Below are 18,265 nucleotides of genomic sequence, written 5' to 3'. Positions count from 1 at the left end.
CAATTTTGCTTTTTTCTCATTTGCATTATTTTTCACCAGATTATGTGGTGCTTTATTACTACATTTTCTACAGATTAGAGGAGTACGGTATAAATGATAGAACATATACCCTAACCCTAACCCTCTTTTGCTTACATTACTATTACAATTTGGAATAATCTACCTGTTTACATTAGGACTGATATCAATTAATTAAGGTTTTGTAAAAATTTTAAAAAACTTTTTTATATGACTTGCTGTAATATTCTTATTATGATGATATTCTAATTATTGTTTTTGTATTTTCCCGTAGATTTTACGGTCTCTTTGAATGTACATCGCCTTGAGCCTCTGGTATAGTGCAGGGGTAGGCAATTCCAGTCCTCGAGAGCCGGAGCCAGGTCAGGTTTTCAAGATATCCACAATGAATATGTAGGAGATTGATTTGCATGCACTGCCTCCTTGAGATGCAAATCTAACTCATGCATATTTATTGTGGATATCCTGAAAACCTGACCTGGCTCCGGCTCTCGAGGACCGGAATTGCCTACCCCTGGTATAGTGCAATTACTAAGTTGTGGATTAGATTAATAACCCCATAGTCAGTCAGGTTTCAAAGATATGCATAATAAGTATGCCCAAGATAAAATTTGCTTACTTTGTCTCTTCATTATATGCAAAGGATTCTGAAAACCCAACTAGCTATGGGTTAACTAGGACAGGTTTGGGAATCCCTCTTCACATTATGTGGGAAAAGATACCACCACCATGGTCCTCTCTCCTCTCTTTCGGTGCCTATAGAAACTGGTCACCTTGATCTATCTTTTCCTTTCCAGTTCTCAGAGCTCTCATGCAGCAACAGTCTCCGCAGGGTGTCTATTCACATCAAAATAGGTTGCTGAAAGACACCACCTCATCATACAATTATCATACACACAGATAATTATACAATAGAAAGCACCATGGTAGTGTGATGCCAAGTCCATGCCCATTATGTCATCACACTCTGAATGTGGCCTAAATTATGGATTTTGCATAGGGTCCACATTAATTATCTCTCAAACACTGTTGTCAGATACAATTAGTAGCTTAAAGGAAGAATGCAATCTCATATAGTTTCCTAGTACGATAACACTTTATAAATTCTCCTGTTAAAAGCTACTATTCTGCGATACATGTGGATTCTAAGCAAAATGTTTTTGAAGAGTAAAAACAGAGATGGTGGGAGTATTATATCAAATAAAGATTTCACTCACCGGTTCATTCTCCTTGCCCTTTCTAGCACATCAAACATGTGCTCTTGGAACAAGTCTAGCCTTTGGTAACGGTTATTTTCCACATTCTTACGAATGATATCAAAAGTCAAAGCAGGTTTATTAGGGAAACTGGGATCGACGCCTGGGATTTCAGCCAACGAGTCGCTATAGCACCTTCCTTCATCATCTTGATGGCTCATCACAGAGACAAAAAGGTTGTGGATCAGTTCTTGAATTAGTAAGGTCACGTTGGGGACATGAGAATCCTCATCCCCTTCAATGTCTCTTCGCGTTTCAAGCAAAACTTTATGAAGCACCAGGGCATCTTTATAAATCAAAGACTCGGGTTCATTGTAAGTGCAAGCATTATTAAACATCATTACAAAGTCTTCAAACATTGCATCAATGTCCTGGTACTTGTTGGCCATGAGGTGGCTCCTAATCTTCTCCATATCAATGGGTCTCTTAATAGTGATATAGTAGTCGGGGAGCTCAGAGCGGGAAGGAAGCCGAAGGAAAATGGCACTTAGCCGCCGGCCTCGTTTGTCGGTGTAGTTCTTTACAGCTTCATACACCTCGCTCAGTTTCTGCTGCATCGGGCTGAGGTATTTTGACTTTTTAGGGGAGATACCACTCTTTCGACCTAAAGAAAGATGTAAAAAGTAAAAACAAGCATTAAAAACAAGAACACTTTTAAATTACCTGTGTGAGCCCAAGAACATCCTTTTCGTAGCATCTGTAATTGGTAACCAAAGCTGCATTCTCAAGGATTGATAATACCAACCAGAGCTGCAGTTGCATTTGGCAGCTCAGTTACAGAGGAGAAATAATGGGATAAAGTTTGTAACGTACTGCCACCAATTTCAAAATGCAAAAGTAGAGGAAATCCAACTAGAGAAGCAAATGAAAATAAGAAAAACTTACAGTAATTTTTCATTTGTTCAAACCAGTTATCCTTGTATAATAGTGTAAAGAAAGCCAGCACGATATTCAAGAACAAGCAAGAAGTAATTCCTACATTTCCTTTCTTTCAGTTAATGTAAGAGATGTTTTACTTATAGACATTAAAGTGACCCAAGATAGGAACTACCTCAGTAAAGTGCAAATGGTAAAATTTCATGTGCTAAGAAGTTTCGCTGTGTGTATCTTAATTTCTGTCATATCAACATGACCATGGTAGTTAACATGCATTTTTAAAAACCCAATAAAAATAAAAACTATTCCCATGAACGCCACCTTCTGTGTGGTAAATCCCTTTGCTAACCAGTACAAAGGTAAAGGGTGGGTTCTCTCCCTCAATCACTGGAATAAGAGCCCTATCATTTTCCATCAACCTGATCCCTCTCAGCCATAACAGCCCTCCCCCATCCAAGTCAATAACCCAATCCTCTGATATCAGAAGACGGAATCCATTGCGAGGCAAATCCTGATCTTATATCCTGATGTCAAATCGATGTTTCCCCCCTAGGCAGCATCTGTCTGTCCCTAAAAAAGAAGTGGGGAGAAAAAGTTTCCACCTTTCCCAATCTTCCCCCCTAAAAAAAACACAAAAATAAGAGCTCCCTCTAGGAAGCCACATATGACTCATCCTGTTGGAACAAACCACTAACATTTCAGAGGTACCAGGAGGGATCGTAATGCTTCTTCTACCACCATGGTCACATGCAAGTCTTGTTTATTTAAGTGAACAGAAATTGCTGTGCAGAAATCCATTCAGTAATTTTTTGTGTGTGCATATTTCAATCCCTACGTGTTGCTGATAACTTACTTAGCTTTAGTTTCGGGGAAGCCATATCATCATCTTCAAGTTGAGGTCCCAGTTCTTTCCTTTTCTCCTTAAGGATCTTCTCCAATATATGGGCATCATTGTAAACCTAGTCATTAAAAATACGAAGGCTTTTAACTGCACACCTGCATTTCATCATCTCCTCTTTTAGTTCACTGCATAGCAGAAAATACAGGGGCCTTTGTATAATCCTTTATTATAGCCAGAGAGGTTGAAAGAAAGTAAAGTACTGTAGATCTTTGGCAGACATTTTCTGATACTTTTTGTGCATACATTTGATCAGATAAAACACGTTTATTTTGCCCAATTATAAATAGATTCTTCAAAACATAGCACACTTGAGCTCACACAAAAAAATGACTCCAAGTTTTAATTTATAGTACAAGAGACCCTGGAGACCCATTATCAGGTTCTGTGCTTCTCCCACCAGAAGATACACTGAAGTTAAAAAGTGTATTACATGGACTAAACCATTTGCTATGGCCTTTTATGTAGGAATGACCTCAATGATACAGCCCAATGATTTCATCAAGTGCCTCAAGGAAAAAAAAAGATGGAGAAAAGTTTGAAGATGTTTGAGTTGAAGTGAGCCACACAGTCTTTGGCAGTTTCTGGCAGTTCTCTGTGCCAATAAACATTTCACAGACGTGAGCATGTAACAGAATATTTTATACGGTTGTATTGGCTGAAATAAGATCCGGTAGAAGCTACTGGTGAATGTCTTTATGTGCTTACAGAAGTTGGCCCCTAAACACCTGGTTCAGAGCATCTTGCTGCGTGAGCCGGCTCGACAGCTCCGCTCAATTGAGCATTGCGATCTGTCTGTACCATCTGTGCAGGAGTTAAAGCTTTCCTCTTCCAGAAACAGTGTCCTTCACTGCATCGGCCCCTGGGAGAGGAACAACCTTCTAAGATACATTCGCCAGCAGCAAAATGTTCAGAACTTTAGGAAAATGTTGAAAAGACATCTGTTCGGTAAAATGAAATATAGGGTCTGAGTTTGGCTGAGGGAGAAGGAGTGATGACTCTTGAGTGCTGAGTGCTGGTCATGGAGGCATTCGACGGTTTGACTTATGAAATTTTATATTTTGATGTATGTGTGGGTTGGCCAGTTTTGGCCTTAAAAGATATCTGTCGTTGATGCGACATGTATGTTATATGTAATTTGATTTGATATGTAAGTATGTACTTTGTTATAGTGTGTCTCTGAAGTGTTTTGGACGATAAATGTAAATCTTTTATTTTGTATGTTAATAAGTAATTCGCCCTGGATAACGGCGTGTGAGAAAAAAAAACAAACAAACTCCTGGGTCTGTCTTCAGAGAACTGAGATTCGAGCAGTTGTGTCCCACTCCCCAGAGAAGGGCACAATGGCTCCATACGCGACCTAGCTAGGAGAAAAAGTGCCGGTTAGTGCAAAAATACAGTAAAATACAGTAAACTGACAGGGAAGCAACCCTGCAGACCGGCACTACCTCAGGATTTTTTTTTTTTTTTACAGAACAGACTCCACAGGCTCTCGAAGCAATATGCCTTGCTTGATTTAGGGGGCAAGGCTTACTGCTGAGGCTCCTCTAAAAAAATGTGGGGAGGTGGAGGAAGTGGGGGGAGGGACCCCACTCGAGACCCGCCGGGTTTGACACCCCCGAGGTCGGACGGACCCCCAAACAGGGCCCGCCCAAGCTCTGTCCGGCCATAAACAGGGACTAGAAACCCCCTAAACAAATTCCAACAGCCCTACCAAGGGAGATGGGTACAGATCACATCAACACCTGCTGGAGACTGAAAGAAGACTGATGTAAATAGAGAAGGGAGTATATTATATACTGTCCCACAGTTTTGTTTTCAGTCTCCACCTACTGGTCATGATTGGATATATACCCATTCGTAAAGATTAACCTCTACTGGTCTGGAGAGTGCTAAAGAATAGTTCTTGACATAGAGCAAGAAGAACAGCTAACCTAGCTGATACCATAAAGTACCTTCCAGACACCAAATTGCTGGAGAAGAAGAGTAAAGCAAGAAAAAAAACAAACAAACCTATATTCTGTCTCGAGTCCAAGAAGCGAGATATGTGAGCTGTTTAAGAATTAGATAAATTCAATAAAGCAGAAGAGAACCTGTGACACACCGCTGCTCGGTATAATGAAAGACAAGGGTAAATATAATTATAGAATGTATACCATACCTGTGAGCCTTCTTCATTATAATGCCGTGCATTTCGGAACATTAGTTTCATATCATCTATCATAGCTTCTTCCCCAAGGTATTTTTCAGTGCGGATGTTGTGCTCAATAATCTTCATGTCCATAGGTTCCAAGATGATTTTATAGTAATCTGGATAGTCCTTTTTGGAGGGTTTGACCATAAAAAGGTCACACAACCTCCTGCCTGTACCTGGCTCCCGTGCTTCCAACACAGCGTTGAACAAGATTTTCATTCTTTGTTTCCTAATGTTTTTTTTACTTTTGGAAGGAAAAGAATCGAATAGTTTCCAATTACGTGTAATGAAAATAAAATAGGTGCAGTTAAAGGTTTACTAAATACATACAAGGAGAGCTCTTTATGGATATAACGTGTAAATGGTAGAATAATTTCTCTCTCCAAAAAGCATCACTGGCAACTAAATATGAAAGTACCTCTAGCACAGTGGTCTCAAACTTGCAGCCCGGGGACCACATGCGGCCCACAGGCACTATTTTGAGGCCCTCGTATGTTTATCATAACCAGAAAAGTAAACTAAAACAGTTTCTTGATCATATGTCTCTTTAGCTACAAATTACAATATTATTATTAGCCAATAGGAAAAATTTATAAACTATACCTCATGCAAAATTGTCGTTTCTTTACTAAGACATTAACTATTTTTTCTGAGGCCCTCCAAGTACCTACCAATCCAAAATATGGCCCTGCAAAGGGTTCGAGACCACTGCTCTAGCAGCTTAAATGTCTGAATGTAAAGTGAGGACTAAAGAAAAGCAAGCCCGACAATGTAAAATAAGCTACATTTAACCCAGGTTTTATGCAAAAATTGGAATACTGTGTAGACCTACAGGGTGCAAATGTGAATTGTCCATGTTGTCTTTTAAGCAAGCCATACAATATGCAGGTTAAAGTGCTCAGCTACGGGATGCTTACGACTCTACACACGATAAGGAACGGGGTGGGGGAGCCTCTTAAGGTAACCTATGCCAAGGCTTGAAATTTTTCCATAGCCTTTCTTTTTTAATGGGAGCCCAGAGTGACTGGTTTTGGGTTTGTCCAAAGGGAGTGATGGAAAGAGGGATTTAGTTTTCTCTTATTCAAATGTAATATTGCTTTTTCTAATAACAACTTGCTTGTTAAGTGTGGAAATTTGATAAATAAAGGTGTTTTTTTTGTTGTTGTTTTAACAAAAATGCTCAGGTACTTGCTCTGCTCAGCTGTCTGCACAAATAGCAGATATCTGAAAATTGAAAGTGTGCATATTGTCTTCCGTCTCCAGTTTACGAGTACCCATCCCCAGCAATGTCTCTTTTCACTCTAGTTACAGTAAAAGCACTATAGAACCAGTGAGTGCTTTTGCAAGAGCACAGGAAAAGCGCTTCCAGACAGATCAATTTATCCAAGTAAATGGTTTTTTTTTTTTTTTCCTTATTATTTTTTATTTTCAAGTTTTACATAAAGTGTACAAAATATTAAAATACAATTGATAAATACACAATATCACTTTTATATCTAATACATCATATTCTAAATATATTTTTCCCCCTCTCCCTCCCCCCACCCTTCTATTACTTTTTAATCATACATTACATATTGTATATCATATTATAGCCTATTATGTAAAATTTATTTTCACTGCCCCCCCCTCTATGTGTGTCACAAAGAAGATATTTAAAAGAAGAGAAGAAGAAGAAAAATCCTACTATTTATTCATTGCAGTATTTTGTCAATGGCCCCCATATTTTTATAAATTTAGTATATGTCCCTCTTTGTATTGCTATTGTTCTTTCCATTTTAAATATATGACATATTGTATTCCACCAAAATGTATAATTTAGGTTATTATAATTCTTCCAATTATTGGTTATATGCTGAATGGCAACCCCTGTCATAATTAATAAAAGCTTGTTATTTTCTGGTGAAATTTGACTTTTTTTTCTCATCATCATTCCAAATAATATTGTATCATATGATATTGCTATATGATTTTCCATCAATTTATTAATTTGTGGCCAAATTGAATTCCAAAAACTTTTAATGTAGGGACAATGATACAGTAAGTGATCTAATGTCCCTGGTTCCAGATTACAGTGCCAGCATTTATTGGACTTAGAACTGTCTAATTTTTGCAAACGTGTAGGGGTCCAAAAAGCTCTATGTAATAAAAAGAACCAAGTTTGTCTCATAGATGCTGACACTGTACATCTCATTCTCCAAGACCAAATTAGTGGCCATTGAGATGCATTAATTTGATGCTTAATCTCAATGCTCCAAATATCTCTTAGACCATTTTTTGGTTTTTTATTCAAATATCCAGATATTAATTTATACCACAATGCGGCTTGATGTCCTAGGAAGTCTGCTTGAAAACATAAGAACTTTAAACTATATTGATTATTCAATGTTTTCCATTCAGGGAACCCAACCTGAATGGCCTGCTTCAATTGCAACCATTTAAAACTTTGTGTTTTACTAAGACCAAATCTATGTTGCAATTGTGAAAAATCCAGCAGTTTACCTTCTGAAATAACGTCATCTAGAGATCTAATGCCTGCAATAATCCAGTTCTTCCAAAGGATTTGAGCTCCGCCAATTTTGATCTTGGAGTTTATCCATAGAGATTGATTAGTTGATTTGTTTATTGGGATAGGTGTTAATTTACTTATAAATCTCAACGTTTTCCAAGTATCCATTAATATTTTATTTTCTCTGTATCTTCTAGGCATGTTAATACTTGGAAGGTGAACTAAATTTAGGGGAAACATAAGGCGCCATTCCAAATATAACCAATCTGGTGCATTATCTATAAGTTCTGGGAGGATCCAATACATACCCTGACGTAGAATATAGGCTTGATGGTACCTATAAAAATTTGGAAAATTTACCCCTCCCTCCTTAATTGATTTTTGCAAAGTTACTAAAGCTATTCTAGGTGTTCTACCAAGCCAAAGAAATTTCGTTAAAATGCTATTAAGCTTTTTATAAAAGGACCCCTGAAAATAAATAGGTATCATACTCATTTGGTAGCAAACTACAGGCAAGATCATCATTTTAATAGTTTGAACTCTCCCCCACCAAGAAATATGTAAAGGGTTCCATTGCTCACACAACTCCGTAACTTTTTTTAATACAAATTTTTCATTTTCTTTTACGGTATCTTCAATTGTATTTTTAACTTGAATGCCAAGATATTTAAATCCTTCTTCCTTCCATATGAACGGAAAATCTTTAAATAGTCCTTTTACACAATGAACATTTAAGGGTATAATTTCAGATTTATTCCAATTAATTTTATAACCTGAAAATTTACCAAATTTATCAATTAATTCCAATAAAGAAGATAAGGTAGATTCCGGATTTTTCAAATAAAGCAAAATATCATCAGCATAAGCCGAAATTTTATATTCCATATCTGAATATGGAATACCCTGTATCTCCCCCGTTTGCTGTATTGCTAACAATAAGGGTTCTAATATAACATCAAATAACAAAGGAGATAAAGGACAACCCTGTCTAACTCCCCTCCGCAATTGAAATCCATCAGATATCATATTATTAATATTTAATCTTGCAATCGGGAAGCTATACAAAGTTTTTACCATTTGTATAAATCCAGAACCTATACCAAACCATTCTAAAGCTTGATACATAAAATTCCATTCTACCCTATCAAACGCTTTTTCTGCATCCAAGGAAACTGTAAAAGTCGGTTCATCTATTTTTTTTGATAAATTTAACATATGAAACAATAATCTAGAGTTATTGGAGGAATGTCTTTTAGCAACGAAACCCGTCTGATGCATATCTATAATATATGGGAGAGCTTTGGCTAATCTTAAAGCCAAAATTTTCGCCAAAAGTTTATTATCTACATTTATTAAAGATATAGGCCTGTTGTTTGAAACCAAAGTAGGATCTTTATTTGGCTTAGGCAGAACAATTATTATTGATTCAGCCATAGTACCTTTAATATCACCTTTTATAAGTTGTGTTTGATATAAATTTAGTAAATGTGGGGAAAGGATATTTTGAAATGTTTTATAAAATTCTACTGTATAACCATCACCACCTGGAGCGGATCCAACTCTAAGAGATCTCAATGCTGTTTCTAATTCTTTTAATGATATAGGTTCATCTAAACTCCGTTTTATATGATCAGGAACCTTAGGTCCATTAATTAAATCTAAAAAATTTTTACCATCTTTTTGTCTCTCCAAATAAGGCTCGGAAGAATACAGATCTTTATAAAATTTTAGAAATTGTTTTAAAATTATATCTGTTTGATTTGTTATTGTACCTTTATCATCTTTTATCCCATTAACATTAGTTTTCCTTTTTTTTGCTTTAAGATAATTTGCCAATAATCTCCCCGCCTTATTAGAATTTCCATAATACACTGCTTGTTTGGAAAACAAATCTCTTCTTATCATTTTTGAAGATATTTCATTATATTTACCTTTTGCTTTCAAAAGAGCTTGCAATATCTCATTTTCCCATTTGTTTATCAATTTAGCTTCTAATATTTTGATTTCTTTTTCTAATTCTATATATTGAATTTTATTTTGTTTCCTAATAAAAGCTGAATATGATATAATATTACCCCTCATAGTTGCTTTAAATGCATCCCATACATTTTCAATAGATGTATCCTCCACTAAATTCATTTGAAAGAAATCATTAATTTGTGTTTTAAAATTTTCCAAAAATTTATCATCCACAAGCAGTGCATTATCAAATCTCCAAAGAGGTCTACCCTTTTCCAATTTATCCAATTGTAATTCTATCCATATTCCCGCATGATCCGAAATAATAATAGGATCTATGGAAACTTTAATCACCTGTTGCACTTCATTTGTTGAAACAAAAATATAATCTATTCTTGAAAATGATTTATGAACCTGTGAACAAAATGAAAATTCCTGATCATTAAAATGAAGAATACGCCATATATCCTTTAAATCGCATGATTGAGCCAGATTATCTAAACCTAAAGATTTTATACTTTTACTTGGTTTTTTATCCAATAATGGATCCATTACAGCATTAAAATCTCCAGCCACCACTAAATTAGAAGCAGCCAGTGGTAATAACATATTCTGTAATTTTTAAAAAAATTCTGATTGATTCGAATTAGGGGCATATATATTAAACAACGTCAGGGCATTATTTCCCATACCTATATCAACATGTATCCATCTTCCATGTGGGTCTGAATTTATTACCTTAATCTTGGCCATACATTTTTTATTTATAAGAATTGCTACCCCTGCTTTTTTACCCTCTGCTGGAGCAAAAAAACATTCTTTTACCCACCCACCCGTTAGTTTCTGTGATTCCTTTGTATTAAGATGGGTCTCCTGCAGACAGTAAATATCCGCGTTTTGTTTTTTTAAAAATGCTAATACCTTTTTTCTTTTGATTACATGATTCAGGCCATTGACATTAATAGAGTATATCTTAAAAGACATTATATATTTTAAAACTTATCAGTATAGTCTTTTTCCCTTCTTCTTTCATATTTAAAATCCAAAAAATATTTTCTATGACACACATATTTACCCTTGAAGTATTCATTCCCTTATTTACTTTCTCCTTAATCATTCTAATAAATACCATCTTTTTCCCTCCCTTTCCCACCCAATATAATGACTGCTTAAGAACACACATTGGAACTGCAACCCGAACATTCCCCTCCCCTCTAGGCAACCAATATTCAATCAATATCCCCTTCTATCTATCTATATTAACCTTTAATATCTTTAGTCATTTTTTACTCCTATACATTTCATTAATGTATCTTTATTCATTCATCAATTTTTAATTTATATTTCCCTAGTATTATAGTTTACATCGTAAAATTTTATTTAAACATATATTTAATATGGTATTGATATTTTCCTATATCTTATACTTTCTCTCTTTATATTTTTATTGTCTTTTCTTTAGTTCATATTTTTCTTTCTTCAGTATTTCAATGTCTCATATTTTTATAATTTTTAACAATGTCATCAAAACCTATCTTGATATTTTATGTTAAAATGACATAGGTTCTGATTTTGAGAGAAAGGTTTTTAGTTTTTCTGGATCTTCAAAATAGAAAGATTTATCTCCAGATGATACTCTCATTTTTGCCGGATAATATAATCCGTATTTATATCCTTTTTCTTTTAATTGAGGTCTCATGTCTAATAGTCTCTTTCTTTTATTTGCTGTGTTTTTAGCAAAATCCGGCAAAAACCATATTCTGGATCCTTTGTAATTCAGATTTTTGTCTTTCTTGGCAGCATTTAATATTTCTATTGCTTGTTGGTATCGAAGCATTTTGAATATTAGTGGTCTTGGTCTGCCTTGATTTTCTATATTTTTTATTGGGATCCTATGCGCCCTTTCTATTTCTAGTGGTTGTTTTAGATCCAGTTGTAGTATTTTTGGAATTAAGTTTTCTAGAAATTGTATAGCATTTTTCCATTCCAAGTTTTCTTGTATTCCAAAAAGTTTAATATTTTTTCTTCTTCCTCGGTTTTCATAGTCTTCCAGTTGATCTTTCAATTTATTCAATTCCAGACTGTCATTTTTGCATCTGTTTGCTTCACCTTCTATGACCTCCATTTTAGTTTCTAAGACAGTTGTTCTTTTATTATTTACTTCCATTTGTCTGTGGATATTTAGTATTTCTTCTTTCATTTCAGCCATATTGGTCACAGTCTCTTTAAGCATTTGTTTAATCTGTCTCAGTTCTTCCATAACTTCTGCTTTACTCAATATATCAGGTTCTTCAGCAGGAAGTGGGATCTTACTTGGTGTAATTTGATCCTGCTTCTGTCTTTTTGCTGACATACCAGCCTCATTTTTATTTTGTCTGGTACTTGCCATATTCCTGAACTTATTTTTATATTTTTACAGATTTTACCTTTTCCACAATCTTTATGCTCAATGAGATTTTTGTCCACAACAATGTACAATAGCTCGCCTTCGATGTTATGCTGTTGAGGAAATAGCAAACTTTTTTTTTTTGGATCCCTTCCTTCAGGGTTACTGTCTAATTTCGTTGGAAGGTAGTTTCAATTGGCACTATTTTCACCAGTTTTCTTTTTTCTTTTTCCTCACACAGTACAAAAAGAAAAATCAGCTCCTTACCCTCAGGATTTCTCTTCAAAAACGGCAGAGGAGGGCTATTTCAAACTGCCATTAATTTCAGACTGACAGGCACTGTCCTCTCACCAAAATTAGTTTAAATTGAGAAAAAAGGCGCTCTTAATTTTTCTTTCTCTGTTTTGCCAGTGAGGAAATAACAGATTTTCTTTTTGGCATTTATTCCTTCAGAGCTTTATTTTAGTTTCGTCAGGTGGAGGGTAGTATCAGTTGCCACAGTTTTCGCCGGTTTTATTTCTCCTCAGTTGTTTTTGATGTCATTCAGCACAGAAGAAAACAATTAGTTTTTTATCCTCGGGGCTTTGCTTTAACACCGGCGGGGGAGGGCTACATCAAACTGCCATATTTTTATCTTTGACAGGCACCAGCCCTCTACCAAAATCAGTCTGAAGGGAGAAACTTTTTTTTCTTTCTTTTCTGTTGTTGGCTAATTTAATGTTCAATAGTCTGCCTTCAGTCTTTCCAATGTCTTTCTTTATATCACAAAAAGAAACCGGCGAAGGATTAACTGATCTCCTTGACTCTCCGCCCCCAGGGCTCCGACTCAGCGCCGGCAGGAGAGGGCTGCATCAAACCGCCACAGTTCCAGAAATCAACTGACAGCGGCCTCACAACGAGATCGGTCTTTCTTTAACTTTTTTTACTGTTAGTCAGTTCAAATTTTCAATAGCCCGTCCTCACCTCCGTGCCGCATCAATATAGAGAAAAGCCGGCAAAAAAAAAAAAAAACAACAGCCTTACTTGTCTCCTTCCCTTCAGGTCTTTACTCAATACCGGCGGTATTATCAAATTGTCTCCGTTGATATATATTTAAGTTTTTTCAATCAGCAATTGATTTTTCTTAAAAAATCAATTCAAAGGGGAAAATTTATATTAATCTGTTGCCTAGTTGAGAGGAGCGCCGCGATCACACGTCCATTTGTGTGCGCGGTAAGCCACGCCCCTCCCAAGTAAATGGTTTTGAAAATTGCTTTCATTATGGAGAAATACTGAAATACAATTGACAATTCATTACCAATCTTTTACTCAATAAGCATGTCTTTAGGCAAACAGGAGCTATCAGGTTCCATTTCATAATCAACTGTGGACATTTCTGTATTAACAATATTGTTACCTTCAGAAGAGTGCTTACAAGCTTCAGTCCTGTTGCCTGTGGGAAATGCTGGATTGCATCGGTCTGCCTCTTCCCAAGGGTTCAGGCAGGCTGTAGGTTGTTGGTTGCCTCTATTGCCTAGAGACCACAGCCTTTTCTCTAGCCCTGCGCTGATTGTCTCTAGGTTCACCTGGGGTTTTCTGGTTCATTGCTAATGAGCCTGGATAACTTCCCTGATGATTAGCCCTGTCCCCAGCAGAGCTGATTGCAGGAGCTAATCTCTTTGTTGGTTTTGCTGTCCCTTGCCTGGTGCCTGCTGGTACTTGTAGTTCTTTGCTTTTAGCATTTCCTACACTAGAACTAGGCAAGTATAATCGGGTCAATTTTGGGCTGTCTTTCACTTGGGATAAATTCTGCAGGGCAACTTCCCTAGCTTGCCTGCTTCTGGGAGCAGGCTTAGGGGTAGTTTTGGAGCACTACTGTCACAATATACCTCCAACAGACTATTTCTCTGGTTCAATCCTCTTTGCCCCATGTCACCCCTTACATGTCTCCATTCAACCTTCCACCCTCCATGTTATCACAAGCATACTTACTTTTTGGTTTCATTCCATCTACCACCATGTAACTGAAACAAAGTATCTTTAAAAAGATTTCATCATAAAAGGGAAGACAGAGCATCCCAATTGTGAGATTGCAATACAGGTCAGGGTAGAACAGATTTCCTTAAGTACAGAGCAGGCTGATTTTAAAGACTGAAAATTATCCATGCCAACTACTGAGCAAATTGTAAATAAATATGACAAACATTGTTTGAAATGTCTGTATGCAAATTCCAGATGGGAGAGTTAGAATATATTGCACTAAAAGAAAAGACAGATATAACAGGCATGTCTGAGACCTGGTGGAAGGAAGATAACCAATCGGACACTGTAATACTGGGTTACAAACTATATCACAGTGAGAGTGTGGATCGAATTGGTGGAGGAATAGCGTTATATGTTACGGAGGACCTTGAATCGAATAGACTGAAAATTCTATATAACTTAGAATTCCTATGGGTAGAATTCCTATGGAATTCTCTCCCTATCTATTTAAGGGAAGAAAAAAATATAGAAAAATTCAAAGGTAAGCTGAAGAGTTTTCTCTTTAAAGATGCCTTTTCTAGTTAATCATTTCCACACTAATTAATAATTATTCTTTTACTTCTAATCTTTCACTGAAATATTTAGTCTTTTCCCTCTCCTTATGTATTTTCCCTACTTGTTTTTCTATCTTTATAACATATTGTAACTTTTACCCATGTTTTTCCTCATTTTTTTTTTTTTTGTTGTTTTGTCAATAGTTTTGTCAATAGTATGTTCAGTTCTATTTAATGTATTATTCCCCTTTTTATTGTAATTTTAGTAATATGTAAATCGCTTAGAATGTGGATTAAGCGATCAATCAAATTTTTAATAAACTTGAAACTTAAAGGGGGAAAAGATAGTGATAGGAGTGCAGTACTGACCAGAATGAACAGACAGATGCTGAAATGTTATCAGAAATTAGGGAGGCTAACAAACTGGGTAACACAACAATAGTGGGCAATTTTAATTATCCCGATATTGACTGGGTAAATGTAATATCAGGGCATGCTAGGGCGATAAAATTCCTTGATAAAACCAAGGACCGCTTAATGGAGCAGCCAGTTCAGGAACCAAAAAGAGGCAAAGCAATTCGAGACCTAGTTCTTAGTGGAGCGCATGACTTGGTGAGGGAGGTAACGGTGCTGGGGCCGCTTGATAACAGTGATCATAACATGATCAGATATGATAGAATCCCTGGAATAGGTTCACACAGGAAATCCAATACAACAGCATTTCACTTTAAAAAAAAAGGAGACTGCTACAAAGGTAAAAATAATTTACATCAGGGGTGGATGTTATTCAAAAATACCATTCTGGAAGTCCAGACTAGGTAAATTCCATGTATTAAAAAAGGAGGAAGGAAGACCAAACGGCGGTCAGCAAGGTTCTTGAGTGAGGTGAAGGAAGCTATTAGAACCAAAAGAGAATCCTTCACAAAATGGAAGAAGGATCCGACTGAAAATAATTGTAAACAGCACAAGGAATGGCAAGTCAAATACGAGGCACTAATAAGGAAGACAAAGAGAGACTTTGATAAGAAGAATGGCCTGATATTTGGGTACCAGCACCTTTTTTCTAGAAAACAATGCACTGGATATGATCAATTACAGACTAACCATTAAGCTGATGGTTTTATCTAAACTGATTAAATGCTTAATTTATTAGAGGGTAAAATGAATTAAGGAGGGAGGGAGGGTGGGTTATGGGTTTATATATATATATATATATATATATATATATATATATATATATATATATATATATATATATATATATATATACAATTGTTATTGTCTTGATGGATTTATCAAGTGTTGTTTCTGACACTATGTATGATTTTTCTTGTACACTTGTTGAATAATTAAGAAGGAATAAAGAATTAAAAATAAATAAATAAACTGATTAAATGAGCAGTTTCTTCTCAGTTAGGATCATTTATGAAGACGAAAAACTCGCTGGATGTGGGACAACAGGGATTTACACCCAGCTATAATATGGAGACTTTGTTCGTCTCGATGGTAGATAATCTGCATGAATTTTTAGATATTACTGCAGCATTCAACACAATAATCACTGACTTCTATTGAAAAAGCACAGTTACTTACCGTAACAGGTGTTATCCAGGGACAGCAGGCAGATATTCTTTACGCATGGGTGACGTCACCGACGGAACCCACGGTACGGACCTTTTTACTAGAAAGTTCTAGTTGGCCGCACCGCGCGTGCGCGAGTGCCTTCCCGCCCGACGGAGGAGTGCGTGGTCCCCAGTTAGTATAAGCCAGCTAAGAAGCCAACCCGGGGAGGTGGGTGGGACGTAAGAATATCTGCCTGCTGTCCCTGGATAACACCTGTTACGGTAAGTAACTGTGCTTTATCCCAGGACAAGCAGGCAGCATATTCTTTACGCATGGGTGACCTCCAAGCTAACAAAGAGGGAGGAGGGATGGTTGGCCATTAGGAAAACAAATTCTGAAGTACAGATTGGCCGAAGTGCCCATCCCGTCTGGAGAAAGCATCCAGACAGTAGTGAGTAGTGAATGTGTGAACTGAGGACCAGGTGGCCGCCTTGCAGATTTCCTCAATGGGTGTGGAACGGAGGAAAGCAACAGAAGCGGCCATAGCTCTTACCCTGTGGGCCGTGACAGCACCGTCCAGTGACAGACCGGCCCGAGCGTAACAGAACGCGATGCAAGCTGCAAGCCAGTTGGATAGCGTCCGTTTAGAGACCGGTCGACCCAAACGATTCGGGTCGAAGGTCAGGAAGAGCTGAGGGGACAAGCGGTGAGCCCTTGTACGATCAAGATAGTAAGCCAGGGCACGTTTGCAGTCAAGACTGTGCAATGCCTGTTCTCCGGGATGTGAATGAGGTTTCGGGAAGAAAACAGGCAACACAATGGACTGGTTGAGGTGAAAAGCTGAGACCACCTTTGGAAGGAACTTTGGATGGGTGCGTAGAACCACCTTGTCATGGTGAAAAATAGTGAACGGTGGATCGGCAACCAGTGCATGAAGCTCACTAACCCTCCTGGCAGAGGTGACGGCAATGAGGAAAAGAACCTTCCAAGTCAGAAATTTGAGCGAAGTTGTGGCAAGTGGCTCAAAGGGAGGTTTCATGAGGGCAGATAAAACCACATTCAGGTCCCAGACGACCGGAGGAGGCTTCAGAGGTGGTTTGATGTTGAAGAGGCCCCTCATGAATCGGGAAACCAGAGGGTGAGCCGTGAGGGGTTTTCCTAGGACAGGCTCATGAAATGCCGTGATGGCACTGAGATGGACTCTGATTGAGGTAGACTTGAGGCCTGCGTTGGACAGGGAGAGTAAGTAGTCCAGGACAGTTTCCACCGCTAAAGAGGTGGGATTATGATGATGACGGAGGCACCAAGAGGAGAACCTGGTCCACTTCTGATGGTAACATTGGAGGGTGGCCGGTTTCCTGGAGGCGTCCAGAACGAGACGTACAGGCTGAGACAGATTTCCTGAAGAAGTCAGCCCGAGAGAAACCAAGCTGTCAGGTGGAGCGAAGACAGATTGGGATGTAGTAGAGACTGATGTTGCTGTGTAAGTAGAGTAGGAAACACAGGTAGAGGAATGGGCTCCCTGGAGCTGAGCTGAAGTAGAAGGGAGAACCAGTGTTGACGCGGCCACCGGGGAGCTATGAGGATCATGGTGGCTCCGTCCCTGCGGAGTTTGGATAAAGTCCGCAACATCAGAGGTAGCAGAGGAAATGCATAGAGGAACCGATCCGTCCAGTCGAGAAGGAATGCATCCGGGGCCAGACGATGAGGAGAGAAGAGTCTGGAGCAGAACTGGGGCAGCTGATGGTTGTGAGGAGCTGCGAATAGGTCCACCTGCGGAGTGCCCCAGCGAGCAAAGATGGAGTGGAGCGTGGGAGGATCCAAAGTCCACTCGTGAGGTTGAAGGATGCGGCTGAGATTGTCGGCCAGGGAGTTCTGCTCGCCCTGGATGTAGACAGCCTTGAGGAAGAGACTGCGGGCCGTGGCCCAGGTCCAAATGCGAAGAGCCTCCTGGCAAAGGAGGCGAGATCCGGTGCCGCCCTGTTTGTTGATGTAGTACATGGCAACTTGGTTGTCCGTGCACAGGAGCAGAACCTGAGGGCAAAGAAGGTGCTGGAAGGCCTTGAGAGCATAGAACATGGCTCGTAGTT

The 18,265-nt window shown here is 38.0% G+C and overlaps 1 protein-coding gene across 7 annotated transcripts in view; it reads right to left on the bottom strand.

Moving 5' to 3' along the window:
• Positions 1-18,265, bottom strand: part of PBRM1 (polybromo 1) — a 171,101-nt gene that overhangs the window by 61,651 nt on the left and 91,185 nt on the right. For all 7 annotated transcript variants that reach the window (XM_033926217.1, XM_033926219.1, XM_033926220.1 and 4 more), the window contains exons 15-17: positions 5,210-5,486; positions 3,004-3,109; positions 1,236-1,878 (exon numbers count right to left, since the gene is read on the bottom strand). In XM_033926217.1, the coding sequence (XP_033782108.1) occupies positions 1,236-1,878; positions 3,004-3,109; positions 5,210-5,486 (1,026 nt within the window). The remainder of the gene's footprint in view (positions 1-1,235; positions 1,879-3,003; positions 3,110-5,209; positions 5,487-18,265) is intronic.

This window comes from Geotrypetes seraphini, chromosome 17 (assembly GCF_902459505.1).
Source record: "Geotrypetes seraphini chromosome 17, aGeoSer1.1, whole genome shotgun sequence".
Lineage (NCBI taxonomy): Eukaryota > Metazoa > Chordata > Amphibia > Gymnophiona > Dermophiidae > Geotrypetes > Geotrypetes seraphini.
The sequence above is the reverse complement of the archived record's forward strand: the minus strand, read 5'-3'. Positions and strand labels throughout refer to the sequence as shown.